The 26,485-nt window shown below is 50.2% G+C and overlaps 2 protein-coding genes and 1 pseudogene across 4 annotated transcripts; 1 reads left to right on the top strand and 2 right to left on the bottom strand.

Annotated features, from left to right (window-relative positions):
* Window positions 1-266: 266 nt before the first annotated feature.
* UCP2 (uncoupling protein 2) lies at window positions 267-6,988 on the top strand. The gene is made up of 8 exons (XM_036119530.2): window positions 267-416; window positions 1,357-1,513; window positions 3,828-4,048; window positions 4,220-4,430; window positions 5,256-5,450; window positions 5,545-5,646; window positions 5,974-6,154; window positions 6,542-6,988. The coding sequence occupies exons 3-8, from the start codon at window positions 3,923-3,925 to the stop codon at window positions 6,654-6,656; spliced, it is 930 nt and encodes a 309-aa protein (XP_035975423.1). The 5' UTR covers window positions 267-416; window positions 1,357-1,513; window positions 3,828-3,922; the 3' UTR covers window positions 6,657-6,988.
* A 5,900-nt stretch (window positions 6,989-12,888) lies between these two features.
* DNAJB13 (DnaJ heat shock protein family (Hsp40) member B13) lies at window positions 12,889-26,485 on the bottom strand. Of its 3 annotated transcripts, none has more exons than XM_078058543.1 (8): window positions 26,333-26,485; window positions 20,628-20,731; window positions 19,424-19,585; window positions 16,908-17,065; window positions 15,765-15,878; window positions 14,999-15,112; window positions 14,065-14,141; window positions 12,889-13,131 (listed from the first exon to the last, which is right to left on the bottom strand). In XM_078058543.1, the coding sequence occupies exons 1-8, from the start codon at window positions 26,398-26,400 to the stop codon at window positions 12,987-12,989; spliced, it is 942 nt and encodes a 313-aa protein (XP_077914669.1). In that variant the 5' UTR covers window positions 26,401-26,485; the 3' UTR covers window positions 12,889-12,986. The 3 variants fall into 3 exon arrangements, with proteins under 3 accessions (XP_077914669.1, XP_035975411.1, XP_035975413.1); XM_036119518.2 differs by lacking the exon at window positions 12,889-13,131 and adding an exon at window positions 13,140-13,449; XM_036119520.2 differs by lacking the exons at window positions 12,889-13,131; window positions 20,628-20,731; window positions 26,333-26,485 and adding exons at window positions 13,140-13,449; window positions 20,458-20,614 and having other exon boundaries at window positions 19,424-19,645.
* Window positions 22,978-23,718, bottom strand: LOC118552826 (dnaJ homolog subfamily A member 1 pseudogene; annotated as a pseudogene).

Genomic DNA, 26,485 nt, shown 5'->3' with positions numbered 1-26,485 from the left:
CGGAGGCTTGTGTGACCCTGGGCAGGCTCTGCTTCTTTCCAGGCGTCAGCCTTGCCATTCTCACCAGGAGGCTGGCGGAGCGAGGGAGTGACCCTGCGGGGGAACGAACGGGTAGATGCGGGAATCAGCCCGCACGGAGATGGGAGTGGAGGAAGGCGCGCAGGGAGCCCTAGGCGTGACTGCCCTTGCGGAAAGGCGGTGGCTAGAGGGTCGCCTCACCCCACGGAGCCCGCAGGCCCCGCCCCGCCGCGCAGGCCCCGCCTCCCGAGACCTAAACCGCGCCACAGGCTACGCGGACCCCATTGCAAGCTCAGCAGCAGCGCTCTCGGATCGTGTACCGTCTGCTCTCACTCCACGCGCTCTCCGCCCGCAGACAGACAGAGCCGCCGGCACTCTCGTGTTCTCCCTGCAGCCCGGTGAGCCCGGGTCCTGCCCGCCGCAGCCCTGCGCCCGCTAAACCTGCGGCAAGCCCGCTACCCCGGCAGCGCGGACCCGCGCCCTTCCCTCTCTTTAATTTCCCTCTTCTCCCAGCCAATCTTGTATTTTTCCTCTCTGTCCTTTTTTTCTTTATCTCTCTTCCTTCACTCTTTTTCCCTCTCCCTTTTGTTCTTTACCTTTCACGTTCAGTTGGCTGTTTTGTTCTTTACCTCTCCCCTCGGCCTGGATGCCCAGCCCCGCCTTGGGTGAGGGCCTTCGGCGCGTCCATGACGATCTGAATGACCTTCCCCTCCGGAGGAAAAGAGCTTTTGAGCAGGGCCGGCTCCCAGTCCCTCTAGCTTCCTCACAGCCCGCGCCTGGGGCCTAGTCGACTCTCAGAGAGTCTCTGACTTAACATGACCTCCTTACACCACTCCCATTCACCAGAGTCTGCTGTGTTGGGGGATGCTTCTCCAGAGTACAGAGTGCCATTAAAGCAAAAACCTGGAAGGGAGTCAATGTGTGATACTAAGCAGACTGAGGAGGGAGGACTCCTGGGTTCATTTCCCCCCTCCAGTGTGTGCACTTAATTAGTCCCCAGCCGTCCTGGGTGAAATGGACCCTATTCCTTACTCCTCCCCACCTCCCCGCTATGTGGGTTGGCCCTTTCCTTGCTGGAGTGTGATCCTTTAAGGCAGATTTCCCTTTCTAAACTATCCTCTTGGGGCGCCTGGGTGGCTCATTCGGTTGAGCCTTGGACTGTTGACTTCCGCTCCGGTCAGGATTTGGGGGTCGTGGGACTGGTATTGGGCTCTGCTCAGCAGGGAGTCGGCTTGAGATTTTCTCCCTCTGCCCCTACCCCCACTCACATGCTGTCTTTCTCTCTCTAAATAAATAAATGAAATCTTAATAAACTCTCCTCTTTGCCCTCATCCACAGGACACATAGTATGACTATTAGGTGTTTCGTCTCCCAGCCACTTTCTATGGAAAACCAAGGGGTTCGGGCCATGATAGCCACTGGCAGCTTTGAAGAATGGGATGCCTTTAGAGAAGCTTGATCTTGGAGGCCTCAGCGTGAGACCGTACAAAGCTGGGTAAGAGTCCAGTCTGAGGGAGGGGTCTCCTGCCTACAGCAGCGCTTTGGCCTGGGGGTGGGGGTCAGTAGGATATTAGCAAAAATAACTACCACCACCCCCAGTAAAGTTGCTCTTCAGAGCTCACAAAGCACTTTCATATATCCCTGGTCTCATTCTCTCCTTTAAGCTGACCTTGACAAGCCAGGGATGGTGGTCCCCATATTTACAAAGGAAGAAATTGAAGCCTGGATGGGACAGTGATTAGCCGTTGGCCATCCTGGAAGTCAGCAGCAGAGTTAGGACAAACTCTTTCTCGGCTTGAGTATTACTTACTCTTCTTAGTGGGTGTTTAGCACAGGTGACCATTGCACCCATACTCACACCTCTGAAAGACCTGGGCAAACCCAAAGCAACATTTGACATGGCAGCTGAGCCTCTGTGCATGTGTTTTTGAGATGGACAGGGGCTGGGTCTTGTTCTTCTCTGGTCTTTACAACACTGCAGCCTCGCTCAGGGTCAGGACACAGTTGACTCATTTGTCATGTCTCTGATGCCCAGAGAAGGGACACTGTTTGCCTGACCCTTCTCAGAACTGTCAAATTGGCAAGAGAGAACTTGGGTGTTAAGACTTCCTTGCAAAAGCCCTGCCTGTGCAGGGGCCGAGAAAACAGTGGGAGAGAAATGTTCTGGACGCCAGCACAAAGACACTGCATGAGCTTTGGAGCCTGTACACGTGGCTCTAAGTTCCCTCATCTGTAACATGGAAGGCAGCCGCCTCACAGGGCTGCTCTGAAGAGCGAGCTAACAGAGTGCTCCAGGCAGTGGGGTGGGGAAGGTATGGAACACGTCCTGGGGGATAGTCAGGTCAGGCAGGGGAGCAGGGGTGCCTGAAGCACCTTCATCAACCCGTTCTGTCTTCTGACTACCAATCTTCACTGAGCCTCATATGGCCAGGCTCCAGGGAAACTCAAATAAGACCAGGCCTGGCCTGTAGGAGCTCTGGGTGCAACTGAGTGGTGAGTAGCCTCTGGATTTCACTGTTTGCCCCCGCTACCTGGAGTGAGAAGCCCAGGAGGAAGCAGCTGTTTGTTTCCATGGGTTTTTGTGTGCTCAACCGACTCCAACCACATCCTCCCTCTGCTGGCCAGCATTTTCCTCGTGGCCCCAGTGACGGGCAGCAAATCAGGCAGGGCTCAGAGCAGCTGCTGCTGAATGAAGTCAGAGAAGTGAGCTCAGCGAAGAGAGAAGCAGGTCACCCTCCCCCACTGGGGCGCTGGGCTCACTTCCTCCCCAGGCTGCGGAGTCAGCAGAGAAGGGTGTTGTTCCAACTCTGAGAACAAAATGGAGCTTTTGGTTTCCTGTGTCAACTCTTCATAGCTCTGACCTGCACCTCCCCAGGCTTGCCCCTCCTATGGTAAAGATGTGGATCCCCTGTGTTGAAGGGGAGGAAACTGGCCAGAGAAGGAGACGGTTTTGTCTGGGGGAGAGAGTCCAGTGCCTGTGCACCTGCTCTCAGCCCTGAGATTTGCCCAGGATCCTTCAAGGCCCAGCTGCATATTACCTTTTCTGATCACCCACTCGTCCTTACCTCTCTCCTGATGCGAGTTAGTTGTTCCCTCCACATTTTGAGAGTTTGTCCTGCAAGCCCCAAATGCAGCTTGAATTACCTGCCCCTCCCTGTGCCAGACAGTAAGGCCCCTCTAGGGTGATCTTGTCTCCTGCATCTCAGTAAACCAACACCCAGCAAAGCAGTCTTGAAAGAATGACTCTAGAGAACCCCAGTTGTGCAGGCTGGGGAAGAGAATTAGACTAATGGTCTGGGAAAGGATTGAGCTGGTCTTGCCCCTTCCTTTTTTTCTAGACTTAGGCAATTTCAGACCCGTAGGAACCTCTCCTGCTTCAGAAATCCAGGGCATAAGCCTGTGGGGGGGTGTGCCTGTCGGGTCTTTGTCTGACCGAAACCTTTTCCCCACTTCTGCCTGTCCTCCAGATCTGCAGAAGCAGGAATGTGGGCATTGCCAGCGAACTCTCTGCACCCAGCAGACAAAAGGCTGGGTCACTGCCTGTTTGTGAGGCAGCACTAAGATAGCCCTGAGCCAGACTCTCCCTGTAGTGAAGAGGGGGCGCTTCACAAAATGTGTTCTCCTCAAGCAGGAATTGCTTCTCCAGCCCCTATTTGAGTACCTCCAGAGCTCGCTCCTATTTTCCCTCATGAGGTTGCTCTGGTTCTTGCTTAGGGAGGTGGTACTGTCAGGGAAGGTAGGGGCGGGGTGGTGAGCAGGGAAAGACTGGGCATACTGCTGCTAATGGGATTTCTCTTTCCTTGGCTTAGATTCCGGCAGAGTTCTCTATCTTGTCTTGTTGCTGACTGAAGGTGTCCCCTTCTCCAATCCTTCATCTCCTGGGAGGTAGCGGGATATCAGCATTATGGTTGGGTTCAAGGCTACAGATGTACCCCCTACTGCCGCTGTGAAGTTCCTGGGGGCAGGCACAGCTGCCTGCATTGCAGATCTCATCACCTTTCCTTTGGACACCGCTAAAGTCCGGCTGCAGGTGAGGGGATGAAGCCTGGGGTTCCTGATGTTGTCTAGTCTGTTCTGCCCCAAGACAGACTCCTTAAGGGCCAGGGAAGTGTTTAGAACAGTAAAGTTTGGAGCATAAGGATGGCAGGAGGTGGGGAGGGCAACCTGCCTATCCATCTAACCACCCATCTTGACCTTGCAGATTCAAGGAGAAAGGCATGGGCCAGTGCGGGCCGCGACCAGCGCCCAGTACCGCGGCGTGCTGGGCACCATCCTGACCATGGTGCGCACCGAGGGCCCTCGTAGCCTCTACAGTGGGCTGGTCGCCGGCCTGCAGCGCCAGATGAGCTTTGCCTCTGTCCGCATCGGCCTCTACGACTCTGTCAAGCAGTTCTACACCAAGGGTTCTGAGCGTGAGTGTGGAACTGGGCCATAGGCCCCTTGGCCTTTTCTTCTTCATGATGATGGATCCCATCAAATCATCCTTGATTGATGATTTGCTGCATAGCTCCTTGAGGCTCCAAGATCCCTAGGCTGATCAGAGGAACTGAGAACTGGAAGGGACCTTGATTCTCTTAATGATTCTTGAACACCTGGGCTGTGCTAAGCTCTGTGCAGGGCATCATCCCAGGACGGTCCTCACAACCACTTTGAGAGTAGATGGTATCATCTACAGATGAAGAGACTGAGTCTTGCTGGGTGGAAAGGACTTGGCCAAGGACACACAATGGGAAGCCAGAAAAACACGCCCAAGACTTTCACCTCCAAGGCCACTCTTCCATTTCATCTCCTCAGCATGCCTTGCCCACCCTCCATTTTACACATGTGGAAACTGAGAACCCAGATCAAAAGGTTGACTTTTCCCAAGATTACAGGGCAGGGAGAAATATATCTGGCATGAGATCCCAAATCTTATGGGTCCCAGGCCTTGAGAAGGCCACTTCTCTCTGAGCCTCGGTTTTCACATTTGTCAAATGGAAAGGATTGTGATTTCTCAGGGCATTTGCCCTCTTGAGCTAAGTCTCATTTTGTCCTACTCCTTGCTATGACCTATGCCTAATAAGTAGTAGACATCCACAGTGTTGTTTTCTTTGATGCAAGGAGTTTTTCGAGCAAAAGCTTGTCTGGATCCTATTCCCGAAAGGCAAGAGATTACAGTGATGAGGTGGTTTTGGTGAGGAGAGGTGGAAAATGAACACAACCCCAGCCGGGCACTGACCCCCCTGGTTCTCCCACAGAGGCCGGCATTGGGAGCCGCCTCCTGGCAGGCAGCACCACAGGTGCCTTGGCTGTGGCTGTGGCCCAGCCCACAGATGTGGTAAAGGTCCGGTTCCAGGCGCAGGCCCGGGCTGGAAGAGGCCGGAGATACCAAAGCACTGTTGATGCCTACAAGACCATCGCCCGAGAGGAAGGGTTCCGAGGACTCTGGAAAGGTGTGTTTCCGTGTATCGGGTGTTTCTTCTTCCCGTCCTCATCCTCCTCCCCCACTTTTCTCTGGTCTCACATCGGTACCCTTTCCTTCTGTAGGGACCTCTCCCAATGTTGCTCGTAATGCCATTGTCAACTGTGCTGAGCTGGTGACCTACGATCTCATCAAGGACGCCCTCCTGAAGGCCAACCTCATGACAGGTGAGTTAGGGTAAATGGTGCTGGGTCTCGCCCTTCCTGCAATCTAGGATCAGATGTGGGAGTGTGGTTGCCTGATGATCACATCTTTTCATCCTACTTCCCCTCTGCTTGTGGAATGAGTTTAGATTTACCATATAGAAGCTAGCTGGGATGAAGCTCCCACTTTGCACACTGAGGCACTAAGGCAACATGACTCAGGTCATCAGAAGTCCCAGCTGGAGTCTCTCTCTCTAAAATCGTCAGACCGCAAGCTACTTTAATAATCTCTTTCCTTCTGGAATGATGGGGTGAGGAGTCCTGACTGCCTCTCCTGCTCCTCCTTGGCAGATGACCTTCCTTGCCACTTCACTTCCGCCTTCGGGGCCGGCTTCTGCACCACCGTCATTGCCTCCCCTGTCGATGTGGTCAAGACGAGATACATGAACTCTGCCCTGGGCCAGTACAGCAGCGCTGGCCACTGTGCCCTCACCATGCTCCAGAAGGAGGGTCCCCGAGCCTTCTACAAAGGGTGAGCCTTTGATCCATCCCACCCAATTCCAAGCCTCCTGGCCACCCGTACCTACATACAGTGGGAGGGAACCACCTGGAACTGATTAGCAACCAGCTGTCAAGCTATTCTGATCCTGATCCTGGTATTTCACCAGCATTTTCTCATGCTCTTAACTACTTCCAGAGTTGTCATCCTACATTATGGGTATTAAAATGGAGACTCCTGGGGGATTTTTGCTCACGGCCACACAGCTGTGGGGCTGTGTTCCCTGGGCCCTCCCAACCTCCTTTGGGACAGAGCCACTGGGTTGGATTGGATACCATGGCCCAGTGGGGTAAGCGGGAGATAGAGTGCCCTCAGGAATCCCCAGATTGCCGTCTGTGACCTGTGTTTTCTCTCTTCTAGGTTCATGCCCTCCTTTCTCCGTTTGGGTTCCTGGAACGTGGTGATGTTTGTCACCTATGAGCAGCTCAAGCGGGCCCTTATGGCGGCCTGCACTTCCCGGGAGGCTCCCTTTTGAGCGTCTCCTGCTGCTGAGCCCACCACCTCTGGCTCTGGCTTTGGCTCAGCTCCAGCCAGGCCCTGCTTCCCTTCCCTCTGTCCTCACCCCTTTCTTCCACTCCCTTTCCCACCACCTCCCTTCCCTCTCCCCACATTCTCACCCCTCTTCCCTACCTCATCTCCCCATTGCCTCTCAGTCCCAGTAGAGTTGACCCCAGTTGACACTGTAAGAGGCCTGGCACCAGCCAGGATCCCAAGCCTTCAGTCCCTTGAAAAGTTAAGCCCAGCTCTTTGTTCTGCCCCCAAGCCCAGCCCAGCCAGCATGTCACCCATAAAACAGGTTCAACCTTGGTGTCTCCTCCCTCTCTCATAGCTCTTACCAGAGGTCTTGGTCCAGTGGGCCCTTTTGGCACCTGACTTAGAAAGGAAGGTATGACCCACCATTTGCTTCCAGCATCCAATCTGGGGACCATGGAGGTCATCTTGTCCATTTCTCTTTCCAGACCAGGCCCAGGGCTTAGACGGCAAGTGAAGGAGCAGCCGGGAGTCACAGTAGTGGCTTCACTTTCACCAGGTCACATGAGCTTTCACTCACCTGCCTGGTACTCCAGCACCTGCCTTTCTAAACCCTCCAGCTGGCCTCTATTTATCTGCAAAATGAGCGTGTTCCTGTCTGCCCCATATCTCTTGTGCTTCTTGGAAGATTTAGAGGAACTTGGAATCTTAGATGCTATGAACTTAGTTTATTCCATTTTACAAATGGGAAACCTCCCCAAAGTCCCAGACTAGTGAGGGAAAGTCAGGCTGCTTCTCATCCTCCACAGTCACACCGTTGGGGTAGTATTCCTGCACTGGATGGGACAGGCTGCAAGGCGAACATGAGGCCTCAACCTGAGGATACTTTTTTTTTCCTCCCTGAGGATACTTTCATTTGGAGTCTCACCCTGTCCCTGGGCTAGAGATCCCAAGGAGGCAGTGCCAGGCCAGGGCTTAGGCTGCACAGGGTGTCAACCTTCCCGTCCCTGTTCCTACCACCTGTCCTCGGAGGAAAGCAGATTCTACATCTGTTTCAAGGGGCTGGGGATTTGGTGAAGTCCCAGGATCCTGACGCATCTCACGCAGAGGCAGGCCCATTTTATAGCTGTTGGAAGAAGCTGAAGGCTGAGACAGGTCATGCAAGCAAGAACATACAGGAAGTCAGCAACTGAACTAGGACTAGGACTCAGACTCCTCCCTCCCCCTGTGGACTCTTCACCCAGAGACCAGTGCTGGAGTCCTTTGGAAAGTGTTGGGCACCTGTGGAGACAAGCTCAGACTTGACTTCCCTCTTCCAGCTGCCTAAAGCAGCTAACACTACTGCTCCTTCCCTGTTGGTCAGAGCTGGAGGCTCAGCCCTTCGGTGCTTTGGCAAGGGGTCCAGGATATTAGACAGGTTCCTGGGGAAGGAAAGAGGGCCTGGGATTCCTCACCTTACTTCCTAGCATCTGACAAATTGAGCTGGGGTCTCATAGTCCCTGAGAGGGACAGGGTTGGGTGCCATGAGCTGAGCGAAAGTGAAGGTGGTAGGCAGCACAGCGGGGCTTTTGTCTGCTGGGCTGCAGGAAATCAGCATAAATGGAAGACTGACCCTCCTGCACCTTAATTCTCACATTAGTCCTGTGAAGCAGGCTACTCACTGTTTTGCACCAGAGGAAACGGTCAATTTGTTGCCCTAAGCATGTCTGTCAGCTGATCATTCACCAGTCTTGTGTCCCAGATACTAGGATGGACACAAGGCCACCAGATTCCATCATGGCTCTGGGCATGATCCTGGGACAGTGAGGAGCTGGGGGAGGTGGCAGAAACCACCGGACAGTGTATCAGTAGGCCTCAGTAATTTAGTAACCGGTCCTCACAGCCTATAAAATGAATATATGACAAGCCCTGCTTTGCCTGCCAGATGAGGTAGCACTGAAGATCACTGAGGTAATAGAAATCTCATAAAGGTCTTTCATCTGGCCTAAGACCACGTTTCCTTCAGAGCCTCGCCATGAGGAAGAGGCTAGAGGCAGGCTTTCCTGCTGGCCCAGAGGAGACCTGGGGTCCTGGAGTTTCACAATACCAGCCCCACGCTCCCTCACCCACTTGCTTGCTCTCACCACAGGGCAGCTACCACCACTACTCCACCTAGGCCATGCCTCAGGGCAGAGTCCGCTTCACTCATCTGGTTTCCACAAGGCCTGCAAGATCGGGATTGTAATCTTTGCTATAAGAAACAGGCTCAGAGGCGAAGTGATTTGCCCAAGGGCACATGCCTGAGGTGTATCTGACTCCAAGGCCCACATTCCTTAAGGACTGCAGAGGTGCTTTCGAGAACCCTGGTCCAGATTCCACATCTCAAGGTCGGCTTCTGATGCGTCCTCCCTGATGGTTTTTAAATGGCTGACTTGGTGCTACTGAGTCCCCATTTAAGAAAAAACCTTAAGCTTAAGAGTGCTTTGAATGGGGGAATCCAATATGGACCATATGGTGGCCTTTTCTGGTACCTCTGAAGTCCATTACCATGGCCACCTACTCTCAGAAGCTTGGACCTATCCGAGCTCAAACCCAGACTCGAAAGACAGAAGAGTTGCATGCCACACTGTTGCTGACTGATGGAAGGCAGGTTGGGGAGGTAGGTGTGGTCTGCACGGACCCAACTTGGCCTGGAGGCCATATTAGCAGCAATCCTGGAACCGTGATACCTAAGCAGTGAGTTCACTAAGCACATTCACACCAATGGCCCAATCCTCACAAGCAGCCTGTGGGGGGGGTACGACATCCAGGAAGTCCATAGCAGGGCCAGGAGTAGAACCCAGTTCGCCTGCCTCCCACACCATCCTGCCTAGAGGCAGCCCAGGACCCACAGCATAGATGAGAATTGAGGCTGGTGAGAAAGAAACCCAAGCCGTTTCCAGCGCTATGTCCTTTGTGCTGCCTCTAAGCAGGATGAGTCTGGGAGTGGCCTTCAAGTCTCTGATGACATCTTTGCCCTGTGTAACCTTGACAACTGTTTTCTTCTCTGTGCTTCCTGTCTACAATATGACCACATCACACTCTAGAGACTGCCCCTGCTAAAGATTTTATGTCATGAGAAATCAGAGCAGAATGGGGACCCACGGAGGCCACACAGCTCTGCCCCACTCTATCAAGGTGAGAGCACACAGGCTCTGAACCCTCAGGGACCTGGTCATACAAAACCAGGACAAGGAGACAGTATTGACTGCCAGGGACCTAATCTGTATGGACATAAGTAAGATGTTGGAACTAGAGTTCAGAATAATGATTATATAAAGACACTAGCTGGGCTAGAAAAAAAAGCGTAGAAGACACTAAACCCAGAAGGAGAAGAGAATCAATAAAGCTTAGAGCCAAAATCAATGAAATAGAAACCAAAAGAATAGTAGAACAGATTAACAAAACTAGGAGCTCTTTGAAAGAATAAGATTGATAAAGCCCTGGCCAGACTTATCAAAAAGAAAAGAGAAAGGACCCAAATAAAATCATGAATGAAAGAGGAGAGATCACAATGAACACGGAAGAAATACAAACACTTATAAGACCATAGTATGAGCAAGTATATGTCAACAAATTAAACAATCTAGAAGAAATGGAGGCATTCTTAGAGATGTATAAACTACCAAAACTGAACCAGGAGGAAATAGAAAACCTGAACAGACCCATAACCAGCAAGGATATTGATGCAGTCATCAAAAATCACCCCACAAACAAAAGTCTAGGGCCGGATGGCTTCCCAGGGGAATTCTACCAAACATTTAAAGAAGAATTAATACCTATCCTTTGAAGCTGTTTCAAAGAATAGAAATGGAAGGAAAACTTCCAAACTTTCTATGAGGCCAGCATTACCTTGATCCCAAAACCAGACAAAGACCCCACCAAAAAAGGAGAATTACAGACCAATATCCCTGATGAACATGGATGCAAAAGTTCTCACCAAAATACTAGCCAATAGGATTCAACAGTACATTACAAGGATTATTCAGCACGACCAAGTGGAATTTGTTCCTGGGCTGCAAGAGTGGCTCAACATCTGCAAATCAATCAATGTGATACACTACATTAATAAAAGAAAGGAAAAGAACCATATGATCCTCTCAATAGATGCAGAAAAAGCGTTTGACAAAGTACAGCATCCTTTCTTGACTAAAACTCTTCACACTGAAGGGATAGAGGGAACATGCCTCAATATCATAAAAACCATCTATGAAAAACCCACAGTGAATATCATTCTCAATGGGGAAAAACTGAGAGCTTTTCCCCTAAAGTCAGGTACACAGCAGGGATGTCCACTCTGACCACTGCTGCTCAACATAGTACTAGAAGTCCTAGCCTCAGCAATCAGACAATAACAACAACAACAACAAAAATAAAAGGTATCTGAATCAGCAAAGAAGAAGTCAAACTCCCACTCTTTGCAGATGACATGATACTCTATGTGGAAAACCCAAAAGACTCCACCCCCAAATTGCTAGAACTCATATAGGAATTCAGCAAAGTGGCAGGATACAAAATCAATGCACGGAAATCAGTTGCATTTCTATACATGAACAATGAAACAGAAGAAAGAGAAATTAAGGAGTCGATTCTATTTATAATTGCGCCAAAAACCATAAGATACCTAGGAATAAATAAATAAATAAATAAAATAACCAAAGAGGCAAAGGATCTGTACTCAGAAAAGTATTGAACACTCATGAAATAAATTGAGGAAGACACGAAGAAATGGAAAAACGTTCCATGCTCATGGATGGAAGAACAAATATTGTTAAAATGTCTATGCTACCTAGAGCAATCTATACATACAGAGCAATCCCTATCAAAATACCATTGACTTTTTTCACAGAACTGCAACAAATAATCCTAAAATTTGTATAGAACCAGAAAAGACTCTGAATAGCCAAAGGAATGTTGAAAAAGAAAACCAAAGTTGGTGGCATCACAATTCCGGACTTCAAGCTCTATTACAAAGCTGTCATCATCAAGACAGTATGGTACTGGCACAAAATCAGTCACATAGATCAATGGAACAGAATAGAGAACCCAGAAATGGACCCTCATCTCTATGGTCAACTAATCTTCGACAAAGCAGGAAAGAATATCCAATGGAAAAAGGACAGTCTCTTCAACAAATGGTGTTGGGAAGATTGGACAGCCACATGCAGAAGATTGAAACTAGACCATTTCCTTACACAGCGCAGCAACATTTGTGACCTCGGCTATAGCGACTTCTTGCTAGACACATCTCCCAAGGCAAGGGAAACAAAGGCAAAAATGAACTATTGGGACTTAATCAAGATAAAAGGCTTTTGCACAGCAAAGGAAACAGTCAACAAAACCAAAAGACAACCGACAGAATGGGAGAAGATATTTGCAAATGTCTTATCAGATAAAAGGATAGTATCTATAAAGAACTTATCAAACTCAACACCCAAAGAACAAATAATCCAGTCAGGAAATGGGCAGAAGACATGAACAGACATTTCTCCAAAGAAGACATCCAAATGGCCAACAGACACATGAAAAAATGCTCAACATCACTCAGCATCAGGGAAATACAAATCAAAATACAAGATACCACTTCATACTGTCAGAATGGCTAAAACTAACAAGTCAGGAAATGACAGATGTTGGTGAGGATGTGGAGAAAGGGGAACCCTCTTACGCTGTTGGTGGGAATGCAAGCTGGTGCAGCCACTCTGGAAAACAGTATGGAGGTTCCTCAAAGTTAAAAAAAGAGCTACCCAACAACCCAGCAATCACACTACTGGGTATTTACCCCAAAGATACAAATGTAGTGATCCGAAGGGGCACCTGCACCCCAATGTTTATAGTAGCAATGTCCACAATAACCAAACTATGGAAAGAGCCTAGATGTCCATCGACAGATGAATGGATAAAGAAGATGTGGTATATATACACAATGGAATACAATTCAGCCATCAAAAAATGAAATCTTGCCATTTGCAACGACGTGGATGGAACTGGAGGGTATTATGCTAAGCAAAGTAAGTCAATCAGAGAAAGACAATTATCATATGCTCTCACTCATATGTGGAATTTAAGAAGCAAAACAGAGGATCATAGGGGAAGAGAAGAAGAAAAAAGACAAAATCAGAGAGGGAGAACAACCATAAGAGACTCTTAATATAGGAAACAAACTGAGAGTTGCTGGAGGGGAGGGAATGGGGGGATAGGGAAACTGGGTGATGGACATTAAGGAGGGCACGTGATGTAATGAGCACTGGGTATTATATAAGACTGATCTTATATCACTTAATCACTGACCTCTACCTCTGAAACCAATAACACATTATATGTTAATTAATGAATTAAAAAAAAAAAAAAACCTGGACAAGGACCCAGGTTTTAGGCTTCCTGGGCCCTGCCCTTCCCTCTGCTCCACAAGAAGAGATATATGAAGCTCCTCTCCCTCCAACACAGTCTTCTGGGTGCAACTGGAAGATAGGAAATAAATCTTTATTGTGTCAGTTTAAAAGTCCCATGCATCCCATCCTCACATCACATCTGTGCAGTGGGCTGGCTCCCTTGCACATCCTGAGGCAGGAATGGGATACGGTCCAGGTAGCCTTCTCCCGTGCTCCAGCCCCCAGCCCACCAGTTATGTCAGCAATGCCTGGCGCAGCATCTGCTTCTTTTGGGGTGTGAGGCGGGTGGGGAACTGGATGTCAAAGAAGATGAAGAGATCTCCCTTCTTAGTGGGGTCCTCAGGTAGTGGCATCCCCTCACCTGGCACCTTCTTGAAATACTTGGGACTGAGACGGGAGGATGAAAGAAGGGAAATAATCACCCTCCCTCCCCGTCCCCCCACCCCACATAGCACTTTGACAGATCCCATGCTGCCCCTGCTCACGTAACCTCAGGCATGGGGCAGTCGGTACCGCTTTCCACCAGGTGGCCCTTTTCAGCCAGAACAGGGTGGTGGTGGGGGGACTGGCTTGTTCAGACAGCATGCCCCCTGAGAACCCATTTACATTGAGTATCTAATAGAGGGTTCCAGAACTAGAGGTTCCACCCTGAGTTGGGGTGGGGGTTGCTGAGCTACTGAGTAAAGCTTCCCATGCAGAGGGCCTTTCCTGTAAAGGACTTAAGGGATACAACTCAGAACACTAATGAGAGGTTCAGGAGGAGGAAGGCAACCAAGACTGCCCAACACAGGAGGTGGGGGGGCCCTCTGGGCTCTATATTGGCCTCGTGCAAGTTAGAAAAAGGCACTCCATTTACCAGGTGAATGCAGTTGGCCAGAGGTGGGGCTGGATTTCAGTCCTCTCTGGTGGGGACTGAACTGCACCAGGCTGCCCAGTGTGCCACTACCCTCCAAGGCCCAGGCCAGCCTTTCTGCCGACTGGGGCCCAAGCAGATGCACTCACTGGACAATGTCATTGATGGGGATGTTGAGCAGACGATCATCCAGGGTCTTCACCTCCACGGTGCAGCAGGTCAGAGCCTAGGGGACGTGAGGGCCAAAGGTGCGAGTAGGGGAGGTCACCATGGCCATTCTATTTAGAAGGCACTTTCAGAGCTTATTCAGTGCCAGGCCCTGAGCTCCACCTCAAGGAGACAAAAGGCTGTTCAAGAACTCACAGGAGAGCAAGCCAGGCAACTACCTGCTCTCAGGAGCTCAGTCTGGTAACTAAGATTGATGATGATATGTTTTGATAGAGGGAAGTAAAGGGGTCTGCGAGAGCCAAAGAGAGGCCCCAAAACCATTTTGGAGTGGGACAGGAGGGCTGCACAGTGGTGGTAGCAGTTGATAAGGGTGAGAAGGAGCTTAGGTAGACCAGGTGGATATACAGCATTCCATGCAGAGGGCCAAGCACAAACAAGAGTATGGAGGTGTGAAAAATGCACCCAATGGACAGGAGTTGGAGTGCAGGGAAAGAGATCCACAGGGGCAGAGTGTGGAGGGCCCTGAATGCCATATGAGATGCTGAGACAGGCCTGCGGCACAGTCCAATGAGTACAGGGAAGAGCCTAGAGGAAATGTTTGGAAGGGAGGCCGGAGAGCCGCCAAAGGGCTGCTGGGCAGATGCAGGTGCCCACACCCACACTGTGGGGATGAACAGAAGGAGACCAGGTGGCAGGATTGACTGAGTGACTGCCTGCAGGTGGGGTGGGGGAGGGAAGGAAAAGTCTAGGCTGGTGCTATTCCTTACATGGAGGGGCCCTGAAGACAGCCACAAAGATTCTATGTGCACTCATCACGTTCTGAAGGCCTGCCCCACACAGTGGGGGGAGTGCAGAGTGCGGCCAGCTTGCTCACTCTCATCTGCCCACCTCTACTCCTCCACTTTGCCCACTCACCTTGCCCAAGAGAATGGGGTTCACAAAAAGGAGGTTGTCATTCTCCCTGCGGAAGCGAGGGTGTAGCTTCTCCTTTACGATGAAGATGATGTCGGCTGGGATAATGTTGGGGCCCTGGGCAGAGGAGGCCAAGTGTTGACAAGGACTAATTGGCTGTGTGCCACTGGCCAAGTTCCTGCCTCCATGTCTTCAACAATGAAGAGATTAAACTAGGTTTTCTGGAAGGACCTTTACATTTGGTTCCATATCCCCTCCTATGAGAAGCTTACTCGAGTGAATCCAGCCCCCCCCCGACTACTTTTCCTCTATTGAGCATGCTCAAAAGGATTCACTCAGCTGGAGGGGGACAGAGCTTCCTCAGGTGGTGGGCAAAACGCTGAGCTGCAAGTTTTGAAGACAACTTTCTGCAAGCCTCTGTCCTGCCAAGCATCATTAAGTCACCAAAACTGCTAAAGTCTCTTCTGGAAGAGCTCTTGTGCTCTTGCCCTGGGCAAATCCCTTCCCTCTCTGGGCCTCAGTTTCCTATTCTGCAAAATGGGGAAAAGCCCTGGGCTATCCACTCACAAAGGTATGGTGAGGCTCTGTGGCTTGAAAGGGACTTTGGGGATCATCTCACCCACTCTGCAGACTGGTCTCCCTACCAGACTAGGGCTCACAGGGCAGGAGAAAACATTGCCTCCTTCCCCTTCAGTCTTCCCACCCCATGAGCAAGCCCAGGTGACTGAGACCAACTAGGACTGACCCTAGTCAGTTCCCTCCTTCTCACCTGGTCCCCTTCCTTCTCAAAGGTGATCCGTGTGCCCTGCCTCCAACCGGGTTTCACATCAATTGTGAGAATCTTGTCCTTGATGGTAGAGGAGTACCCATCCTCGTTCAGCACCTGCAGCCAGATGGCAGGGGGGGAGGTTTGCTGGGGCTTTCCCGGCTGGCCTCTTCACATGAGAAAGATGTTACAGGGGTTCATTCCTCTAGCAACAGGGAGAACCTTCCTGGAGCCATTCCCACTCTCACCCCATTCACTGGAACCAAGGACTTACAATTCCAGGATGACAGACTATGTCATGGGGCTGGGGCCTAAGATGCCAAGTGGTCACCATGAGTTGATCAAGCCCCCAGCTCCAGCCCTAGAAATCACGTGGCCCTGGCCACTAACAAATGCATAGTGAACACATACCCAGGTCCTCTCCCAACCCAGAGGCTCTGGCTCTGAGGCTCTGGCAGGTCTCTTAATCATGAAGGGAGAAAGACCACAGAGGTCAGCATATCCGAGCATTCCCTATTATGTCATCCATCCATCCCAACCAATCACATGCTCAGATGGGTGCCATCTGTGGAAAGCCTGGCCATAGTTGGCCTCTCCTCTTCTGGGCGAAGGTGTTAGGAGGCCTCGCTCGTGTGCCTACCATAGGGCTGGGCCATGGGATAGGGCCAACCCAAAAACTGCACCCTGAGGCCCTGAAGGTCTTCAGTCAGACTCTTTGGGGACTGTCCCACAGCCCACCCTCCATGCCCACACTGTTTCTTGTTACTCATGAGGCTTACACACTGATGAAGCCCTGGGGGTATGGTCTGGTAATGTCCAGAGGGCAGAATTTACAAGAGACTCTACCTATTCAGAGCCCAACTTCCCACAGGGATGGGGCTGAACTGAGAAGAAAGGAAAGACTCTGTCCCACTTAGGAACACTGGAGAGGAGATTCCTGCACTAGGAAAGAATGGGGCTAATACCTTCAACTGTCCCTTCCAACTTCAGATTCTAGAATTCTATTATCCTAGGTCTCCAAATCTGAGATTTCATGATTCCATCAGAGACCATACCTGAGGTCTCCAGTGAGGATAGGGAGGAGGTTACTTATAAGATTGGAGGGGATAGGTAGTGGCTCCCAGTAGGAGCAAGCCAAGTACTCACCCTTCGGGAGATCTTAATTTTCTTGGTGCAGCCAAAGAATAAGTCCTCCAGGGATAGGTAGAGGTCTCGTTCGATTGGGGGATCCTGTTTCTTGACCCCTCGGCCCCGGAGCCCCCCAAAGTTCAAATCTACCTCACTTCCTTCTGCATCAAAAAACTCTGCAGGAGGTGGGGAGAGGAGAGGAATAAGAGAGGCTGTTTCCAGGGACTTGCATGCATAGACACCTCCACACACACCTCTTCAGTCCCCAGCATCCCATTCCTACCTTGCAGACTCAGATTGTTAGGCCAGGCCAAAAAGTTGTCCTCAATTGCAGATCCAATGACTATCATTCCTTGCCCCTTCCCACTGCTTCATCCTCCTGTTTGGATATTCCCACACTTTCCTGACTCCCTTCCCCCTAAGCTTGGGGAAATACCCCTCAAGGCTGGCTGCGTCAGAAGAGAGAGGAGTGCCCTCTGGTGGTGGCTCCTGGTATGCCAGAAATGACTCTGGCTGTTAGCTTGCTGCTGGGAGGGTCATATGCATCCTAGACCTTCCTACCCTTCCCCAGGCTCCCCTCTCCCTCACTGTCCAGCCCAGCCTAAGACCACTAGAGACCCCAGACTCAAGTTTCTATGAAGTCAGCAGCTGACAAGGGGCTAGGGCAGGGGTGGTTCCTAACAAATTTGAGAGTTCACCAAACTCTTTTTTTCCCCTCCATCTCTTTTCTCCCTGCCTAGCTCTGCACCTGTAACCCCTCTTGCTGCCCCGCCCTTCCATCCCAGTGCAAAGAGCCCTTGGCTCTTGAAGTGCTATGTAGTTGTTTGGTTTCAGATTTTCTGTCCGTGGGATGGAGTAAGAATGCCTGATCTGCCTTCTACCATTAGGATTAAATAAGATGATGAAGAAGAGCCAAATGTTGCTGAGAGCTAACTATGCATCAGGGACTGGTTTCAGCTCTTCACACTACTCTCTCACTGGGCAGAGACCAAGGAAAATGCTCACAGTCCCACAGTCCATCTGAGCCCAGGACAATTTGACTCTAGAACCTGTGCCCTGAACCACTACGCTTAATTGCTACATGTGAAACCCTTCGTAAATTTTGTGAAGTCCGGGGTTGCTATCATAATTAAGATTTTTTGTACTCTACCTCTCACGGTTAGTGCCAGGAATGAACGTCACAGGCTAGAAGGGTGCAATGACTTGAGGCTAGGGAGGGCGAGTCCCCACTGTAATGTGTGCCCCGCTGTGAGGTGATAACTAATCGAGAGGCCTGTGAATTACCTGGTCCCCTCTTGCATTACTGAATTCATTTGTTCACCCTGCACCTATGGTGCACCAGACACCCCAGTAGCCAGGTCATAGGAAGGCCTAGTCCCTCGGCCCTGCAGGGAGACGGGACACAAGGACCCCTAGGGTGAAGCACTGAGGCAGTGTAGCTTCTGAGTGCTGCCCGAGGGACCCCAAACCCTGTAGGCGATGCCCCATAAGTTCTGGGTTGGCTCCTCTGAGCTGCCTCTTTTCCATGCACGTGTCCCTGGGAGAGACAGGTCCATTGTATGCTTTCAGTCTGCAAAGCCCATGTTCATGATGGCTTTATAAAGCCCATTATCTCATTTGATAATGACCCGTGAGGAATGGACTAATACAGCCATTTAACCGTAAGGAAGCTGAGGTTTCAGAGTGGTGAAGAGACCTGCCCAGAGTCACACAGCTCATAAGTGGCAGTGCGTGGATTTGAAACAGGCCTGACCTCAAGTCCCCTGCTTTGTCCAATCACACATGGAGCTTATGAACTCAGCTTCCTCTAGCAGACCGGTGAAGGCAATGCAGGGTGGGAGGGGTCTCTGAGGTAGACAGGCAGTGAGCTGTAGCTCACTTCTTTTTAACATGGAGAAAAGGAAGAGAGAACTTCTGAAATGCAGAAAGGCATATCCAGGGGAAGGGGCTGCAGGGGGACAGGACAGGCAGTGACACCGAGCCTCTCTGAGTCGCATAACTGGGGCCAGGAAGACAGGTCTGAGGGTTAACTGTCCTTGCAAGATGACCCTGAGCCTCAGAAATCAGCTCTTTGTCCATTTGTTGGGATGTGGGATTATTCACCCATCCATCCATGTACACATCTGACTAACACACCCCCATACAATGAAACCTGATGCAGCTATTAAAATGAATGAAGTAGATCTGTATATAATACGATATATAATAAGATCATCTCCAAGCTATACTAAGCAAAAAAAATCAGTGTGTACAATATGGTCCTATTTCCTTAATTAGATAAAAGGCTTATGTAAAGATAAATATATGCTCATAAATGCACAGAACATTTCTGGAAGGATACACAAACTGTTAACAGTAAGTGGCTGCTTCTGGAGACGGAAGAAAGGAATTTATTTCTTCTTTAATACAATTTTTTTTTACCATGCACTATATCTATTTCTTAAAGTAAACAAAACAAAAGAATTTGAAGAAAAGGAACCTTTTACAGCTCTGTCCTTTCCCAGTCAGGCAAGTGGGTAGGTGGGGTCTCTTACCACCAAAGGGGTTGTCTCCTCCGAAGAACTCATGGAAAACCTTTTCAGGGTTGCCGTGGAAGACGTAACCAGTTGTCCATGGGGTCTGGGATCCAAACTCCAGCGGAATCCCGCCCTTCAGGCCCTCCTCTCCAAACTTGTCATAGATGCCTCTCTTCACAGCTGTGGACATGTGGCACCTTGAGGAGGGGGCCAGTCTTGGGGACTAAGATAGCTGCTGGGCTGGGAAGCAGGTGGACACAGGGTGGAGAGAAAGGGGCAAAAGCAACCTTATTTCTAAAGTGTCTGTTGTCTGGCATTCTTTGGAGGGAGACCCTAAAAGTTAGGTGTGTAATCTCATTGTGGGTGCATCTAAGTATGGTCCTATAGCCAGGAGGAGAACCGAGTTAGGTGGAGACTTGCTGGGGGCGGTAGGGGAGGGCTGGAGGAGGGATCTAGAGATTAAGGGTCAGGCTACTCTCCTGGAATTTGGCTAAACTCATCATCACAGCTACTGTTTTCTCTGGGGCAGGTAGAATCCTAGTACCTTGAAATTCTAGAATCTAAGAATTCTAGAGCTGCGAAATTCTAGAGCTTTGAAATCCTACAGTCTAAGGACTCTAAAGTCCTGAAAACTTGGGACTAAAGAAACCTTTGTGATCTGGCCATTCTTCTGCACAGGATCTGTGATTAGTCTCCAGGACAAGCCTTCAGGGACACCCATGCAGGTACTGCCCAGGGCAGAAATGGGGAATCACTTTCTACACTCTTGGTTTCAGGAGATTTCTGAATTACCAGCCTCTCTCTGCCCCTTTATAGATATGCTGTCCTTGGGGAGTTGGAGATGTAGCTACTTGGCAGTCTGGGAAGAGTAACTGGGCATACGCCTCAGCCTCACCTTCCTCCCTTGGCAGCAAGCATCTCACTGTGTGCATCCCTGCAGGGCACAGGGGTTGGGGGGGGGCTGTGGGAGACCTGCCCCAGGTCCTGCCCCACTGAGACTGGCTGAGCTGATCAGCTTAATCCAAGGGCTCTCCATGCCATGTCAACCTTACCTTGTGACTACTGAGAGAGGCAATTCTTCATGCTGTTTTCTTTCTAAGTTTGTTCAGACACTAGGCAGGGAAGAGGAATGCTTCCTCTCTGTTGGGCCCCCTCAGAAAGCCCAACACCCAGAGACCTAAGGAATAGAGCGAGGGCAGAGGAGATGTGTGGAGTCACTCACGGTCGCTCAGCACATCATAGGCCTCTGCTATTTGCCTGAATGTCTCTGCTGAGGATGGCTCACTGGACTTCAGTGGGTGGTTCTTAAGGGCCAGTTTCCGGTACCTAGAGGGGGGAGGATTCATACAAGTTATAGCAGCTGACATGGGCCTGAGGCACAGATCATGGCTCGGAGCTGGCTCTGCTGTCCACTGCTCTGATGTTCCCAGCTATAAAATCAGAGCTATGGTGGCCAAGGCGGCACATTGCTCAGATGCCCTCGAAGAGAACCCAGTGAGGAGAACATGTAGTTGCCCACCCTGGGTGTTTGTGCTGCGGCTACACTTTCTCAAGCTGCTCCAGCCAGTGCTCGAGCATGGTGGGGACGTTAGTGCTGGTGCATCCCCGTAGGACACAAGACCCCTCCAACCTGCAACCTCTGCCTCAGGCCTCCTGTTGATCGGCCCGGCTGAGCTTTTCCTCCAGACCACTCTGCAGCCCTCCCCAGCCAGCTCCCGGGCCACAGGTATCACACCTGCCCTGGGGTCCGAAGGCCCCCGCCGCACACTCCTACTCCCCCTTCACCCTCACACGTGTTTCCAAATTTCTTGCCCATCTAATCCTGTCTTGATGTCCGAACTGACACCTAGGCTTCTTGGGAAAATCGGGTAAAATAAGGCGTCAAAGGGCCGGGTACAGAGAGGCACTCAGCGCATGTCAGGCCCTCTTACTGTCTCCTGCTTCTGTGCTCATTCCTTTCCCGGTTTCCGTAGCTGCCCAGTCCCACCACTCACCAAAGTGTGGGAGATAGGGAGGATAACCACAGGGGACAGTGCTGTAGCCCAAGGCCAGGAGCCCTGAGGGACCCTGACCACCCCTGAGCCTATAGGAGTGAGGCGAGGGAGAAGTTAACGAAATCCCACAGGAGAGTGTGTGGCCGGGGGCCCTTGGCAGGAGCTGTCATCTGCAGTTAAGGAACATAGCCAACCTGAAGGGCCCTCAGAGGAAGGGAGCTGGGTATAAATACCCCAACCCCACTCTCCTCTCCTCCCTCCCGATCACCTGCCTTGGGCTCTCTTTAGCCAGATGCACCAGCAAGTCTGAGGGCCAGGGCGCCTATTGATGCAGTTCAGAGGGCCCAGCTTCCAGCGCAGAGTAGGGTGCAGAAGGGTGGGCAGTGGGTCTGGAGGAGCCAAAAGAGGGCATCAGTGCAGCCAAAAGAGGGCATCAGTGGGTCTGGAGGAGCCAAAAGAGGGCATCAGTGGGCAGTGGGTCTGGAGGAGCCAAAAGAGGGCATCAGTGGCACCTGAGTGGCTCACTACAAATCTGACCGCATGTCAGAGTGCTGTGGGTCAGAGTGCAGCTCCTCGGCCCGGCTCACATCTTCTAAGCTGGTGACCCCTTCTGCTCCTTCTCTTCGCACTCCACACGCTATCTGTACGCAAGCTCATCTGTCCTGAGGCTTTGAGTACCACTCACTCGCTGACCACTCCCAAATCTCTGAAACCAGGCCACTAGCTTCAGACTTCTGTATCCAGCTGCCATCTTGGTATCTCCTCTCCAATGTCCCACAGGCCCCACAAACTCAATGAGCCCAAATACAAACACATTTTCATTCCCCAATTTTTTGCCCACTTTCCCAGGCACTGCAGCCAAAAAGCTGAGCATTATCAACTCCCAGGTTCTTCGTCCTCTCCACCCCCAGCCCACCCGTCACCAAGGCACATCAGCTTTCCTTTCTCCCCAATGTTCTCTTCTTGCCTCTTCATCCCTACAACTATTGCAGAACCATGGCTTCTAGTTTCTAGTGTTCCCCCTTTCCAGGCCTTTCAGTGTGCTGTCCCCTGACCAAGTCACTCTCCAGCCTAAATCCTCCACTGGTTGGTTCCCCTTTGTCTTCAACATAAAATCCAAATCTCTCTAAGATTCAAGCCTCTTCTTCTCTCTCTGGCCTTCTCACTCACTGCTCTCCCTCCCCACTCCCATGACCTCTCCTGACCTTCTGATCAGGCTCCAAACTCCCCACACCGCATTGCTCATGTCTTTGACGTTCTATTCCCTTCACCTGTAACACTCACCCCTCTCCAGTCCCTCCCATCTCCCACTGGCATGTTTTCATTCATCTTTCAACATGCAGCTCAGGGGTCAACACCTCCAGGATGCCTTCCCTAACAGCAGCCTCCATTCTGGGTTAGACTCCCCTTCCCGCATCCCCAGTGCCTTCAATCCCTCAACTTAGCACTCGGTGCTCCAACTGTTTATTGACTGGCTTGTCTCTCCCACTAGCGTGAGTTCCTTGAGTTGCTATGTCTAGTTCTCTTGCTGATGCCTAGCACTGAGCAGCAGGGAGTAAATGAATGACCCAAACTGGCCCCATTAAGAGGTCTGACACTGAACACCACCCCTGGGATGATGTTCATCATCCTCATAGGCTTCCCCATTATAATGGCGCCATCCTTCCTGATTTGGATCAAAGTCCACCAGTTCTACCTGGTCCATTTCATCAGTCTCTTCTACTTCCTTCCTCTCAGGCAGGAGTTTTTCCAGCAAAGAGAGTTTATCAGGAGAGAGAAAGACATTCTCAGGAAAGTTTACCTTAAATTCAATGATTAGGCGACCCTTCTCATATGGTCTATGATATATTGGCATGCCTTCATTTAGCACACACTTGATATCTCCATGCTTGACAATGTGACCTGGATGAGAGGTGATGACGATGGTTCGGTTGTCAAGAGTAGATATTGGCTTTTGAAAGCCGCACCACACTTCAAACAGCTGTATGTCCATACACATGTAAGGGTCTTCTCGCCGAGTAAAAACAGCACGGTCCTTCTGATCTAAAACAAGGTTCCAGTCCTGGTTCTTGGTCTCCTTCACCATGGAATGTTATCTTCTGGCCATCCTTCATACCTTTGTCAATATGAACTTCTAGAATCTACTTCTCTTGAACTATCTTCCTTCCATTGCAGCTTTTACATCTATCTTTAGGACTGATCCGTTCCCCATGGCCCTGGCGCTCCATGCACACAGATTGAATTTGCTGAACCATTCCAGGTCCTATCTGATGAATTCTTATTTGCATTCCAGTACCTCAGCAATTGGGACAACATTTGGCTCCTTTATTACCACCTCGGCCTTCACATTTATTGTAAATCACATTCTTTTGCAGAGCTAGTTTTTTCTTGTTGCACCATTATATAAATCTTCTAAGGTTACTGAGAGCTGATGCACAACATTTTTACCTCTCCTTTCTCTCTGCATCCTTCCTCCTCCTCCAAAAAACATATAAAAGATGTCCATGGGGGAGCCAAAACCACCACCAGCTCCACCTTCTTTAATTGCCTGTTCTCCTTTGTCATATAATTCCCTTTTCTTTGCATCAGAGAGTACTTTGTAAGCTTGAGAAATCTGTTTAAACTTCTCTCCTTCATTTGGATTCTTATCACGGTGGTACTTCAAGGCCAGTTTCCTGTAGGCCTTTTTCAATTCCTCTTGGGTGGCATTGGGTTTGATCCCCAAAACATCATAGTAAAGTGGTTTCTTTCACCATTTTCTACAGCCAGTGAGAGGGCTGAGGCCGGTGTGGGGGAGCGGGAAGGAGCTTGTTGCTGACAGCTTGGGCAGCCGCCGCTCCTCTGAGTCTCACCGAGCGTTCTGGAAAGTTCCCTTAATCACTCTTTATATGACATGGTTTTTGCTGCAAATGATTGCTAGGCATTTCATGTTCATTATCTCATATAATCCCATGTCAATATCACAACAACCCTTATAATTATTATTTTTAAAAGAATTTTATTTATTTGAGAGAGAGAGAGAGAGTGAGAGAGCACAAGCGGGGGGAGCGGCAGAGGGAGAGGGAGAAGCAGGCTCCCCACTGAACAGGGAGCCCAATGTGGGGCTCAATCCCAGGACCCTGGGATCATGACCTGAGCTGAGGCAGACGCTCAACCCACTGAGCTACCCAGATGCCCCAACCCTTATAATAATTATTTTAGAGATGGAAAAACTGAGGCTCAGAGAGGTTAATTTGTCCATGTCACACAGCTAGCAGATAGGAGAACCTGGATTCAGACCTGGGTCTGTCCAGTATTTAACTTTGGCTTATCTTTCCGCACTCTAACTCCTTGTGACCTCTCCTCAGATGGCTCCCACTGGCCAAGGAGATGCTCTGAACAGTGGGTGACATCACATGCTGTCCTGAATTGTTCTGTAATTGTCTCATGAGTTTGTGTCTTGTTTCTCCAGCCACATTGTAGACTCTCTCCACTTAACCCCACATAAATGCCCTATAGGACCTGGCCCACAGTAGGCCTGGTGTCTGGATACTGCTTCTGCCATTTACTAGGCACATGGCCTTGGGATAAAAACCGTACCTACCTCTCAGGGTTGTTGTGAAGACTAAATGAAATAATGATGGAAGGTTCTCAGAACAGAATCTGTACGTTCAAGAAATGTATCACTACCCAACCTTAACTGACTGTATTATCACAGATTCCTCCCTTTTTCTTTACCTTCCAATGATCCCATTAATAGCCAAGTCCATTCTCTCTCCTCTCTCCAGCGCACTGTTCTGCTTCAAGTTTCATCTTTTTTTTTTTTTTTAAGATTTTATTTATTTATTTGCGACAGAGTGAGTGAATGAGAGCGAGAGCATACAAGCAAGGAGAGGGGCAGAGGGAGAGGGAGAAGCAGGCTCCCCCCTGAGCAGAGAGCCCGACGTGGGGCTCGATCCCAGGACCCTGGGATCATGACCTAAGCTGAAGGCAGACGCTTAACCGACTGAGACACCCAGGTGCCCCTAAGCTTCATCTTCTGCCTTGATTATCACGACAGCCTCTGAAGGGGTCTCTCTCCTTCTAAAATAAGCTTCCACAGCACTCTGTACTTCCCCTTCTGTAACACTCATCACACTGATGACTTACTCAACATCTGTATTCATCAACAAAATTAAGCTGTGTATCTGCCTGATTCATGATTATATCTCCAGCTGCTACCACTGCACCTAACCATAGGGTAGGCACTCAATAAATATTCATCAAAAAAACACATTTTTTTTTTTTTGAGAGAGAGAGAGCATGTGTGCGAGCAGAGTGGGGGGGGGGGGAAGCAGAGGGAAAGGGAGAGAGAGAATCATAAGCAGGCTTGGAGCCCAGTGTGGAGCCTGGACGCGGGGATCAATCTCATGACCCCGAGATCATGACCCGAGCCGAAATCAAGACAGAAGCTTAACCGACTGAGCCACACAGGTGCCCCCCAAAAACACATTTTTTCAGAAAAATGTGCTGATTTCTGTCCTAGACTTTCTTGGAAATGGACCACAAAGTCCCCAGGACCTGATCAAAGTATTGAGAAATGCAGTTCAACATCAAAAACTCATCTGATGGCCAGAATAAAATTTGAAACACATCCATCTGGTCAGGTCACTCTCCTTTTCTCAATCTTTTGGTTCTCCATAATCAGAATAAAGTTCAAATGTCTCCTTTGTCCCTATTTTTATTGCTAGAAAAACCAGGATACCCAGGAGGGGAGACAGGGCAGAGGGGGTAAAGGATGATGGATTGGGAACTCTGACCCAGCCCAAACCCATGCTATAGGTATGCAAGAAGCAAGAGAAGGAACAAGGTTTACCTTGCCTGCCCTAAGCTGTTCAAGAAAGCTCAATTTGGAAGAGAGAAAGGTGGGGACTTCCTGGCACACCCCTAAAGCCTCACTCCCGCCCCAACTTACGCCTTCTTGATCTGGGCATCCTCTGAATTGCGAGTGATCTGGAGCACCGAGTAATAATCCTGGCCCATGGCTGGCTGGCAAGGCACTCAGTCGTTGTATAAACCCGACTTGAAGGAGGGCTGTTAGTCTGCATTCTCTGGTTGCTCCTGACAA

The sequence above is a fragment of the Halichoerus grypus genome, chromosome 11, assembly GCF_964656455.1.
Source record: "Halichoerus grypus chromosome 11, mHalGry1.hap1.1, whole genome shotgun sequence".
NCBI classification, from domain to species: Eukaryota; Metazoa; Chordata; class Mammalia; order Carnivora; family Phocidae; genus Halichoerus; species Halichoerus grypus.
Note: the sequence above shows the minus strand (reverse complement) of the source record. Positions and strands in the feature narration are given on the sequence as shown.

Bases quoted from the DNA above. Each gene is read 5' to 3' on its own strand.
- DNAJB13 (XM_036119518.2), bottom strand. From the start codon at position 26,400: ATGGGCCAGGATTATTACTCGGTGCTCCAGATCACTCGCAATTCAGAG. The intron at 19,586-20,627 runs GTGAGTGACTCC...ACATGTCCACAG, and splicing joins CTATGATGTGCTGAGCGACC to CTGTGAAGAGAGGCATCTAT. The intron at 17,066-19,423 runs GTAAGAGACCCC...CACCTCCTGCAG, and splicing joins AGGAGACAACCCCTTTGGTG to AGTTTTTTGATGCAGAAGGA.
- UCP2 (XM_036119530.2), top strand. From the start codon at position 3,923: ATGGTTGGGTTCAAGGCTACAGATGTACCCCCTACTGCCGCTGTGAAG. The intron at 4,049-4,219 runs GTGAGGGGATGA...TTGACCTTGCAG, and splicing joins CCGCTAAAGTCCGGCTGCAG to ATTCAAGGAGAAAGGCATGG. The intron at 6,155-6,541 runs GTGAGCCTTTGA...TCTCTCTTCTAG, and splicing joins CCCCGAGCCTTCTACAAAGG to GTTCATGCCCTCCTTTCTCC.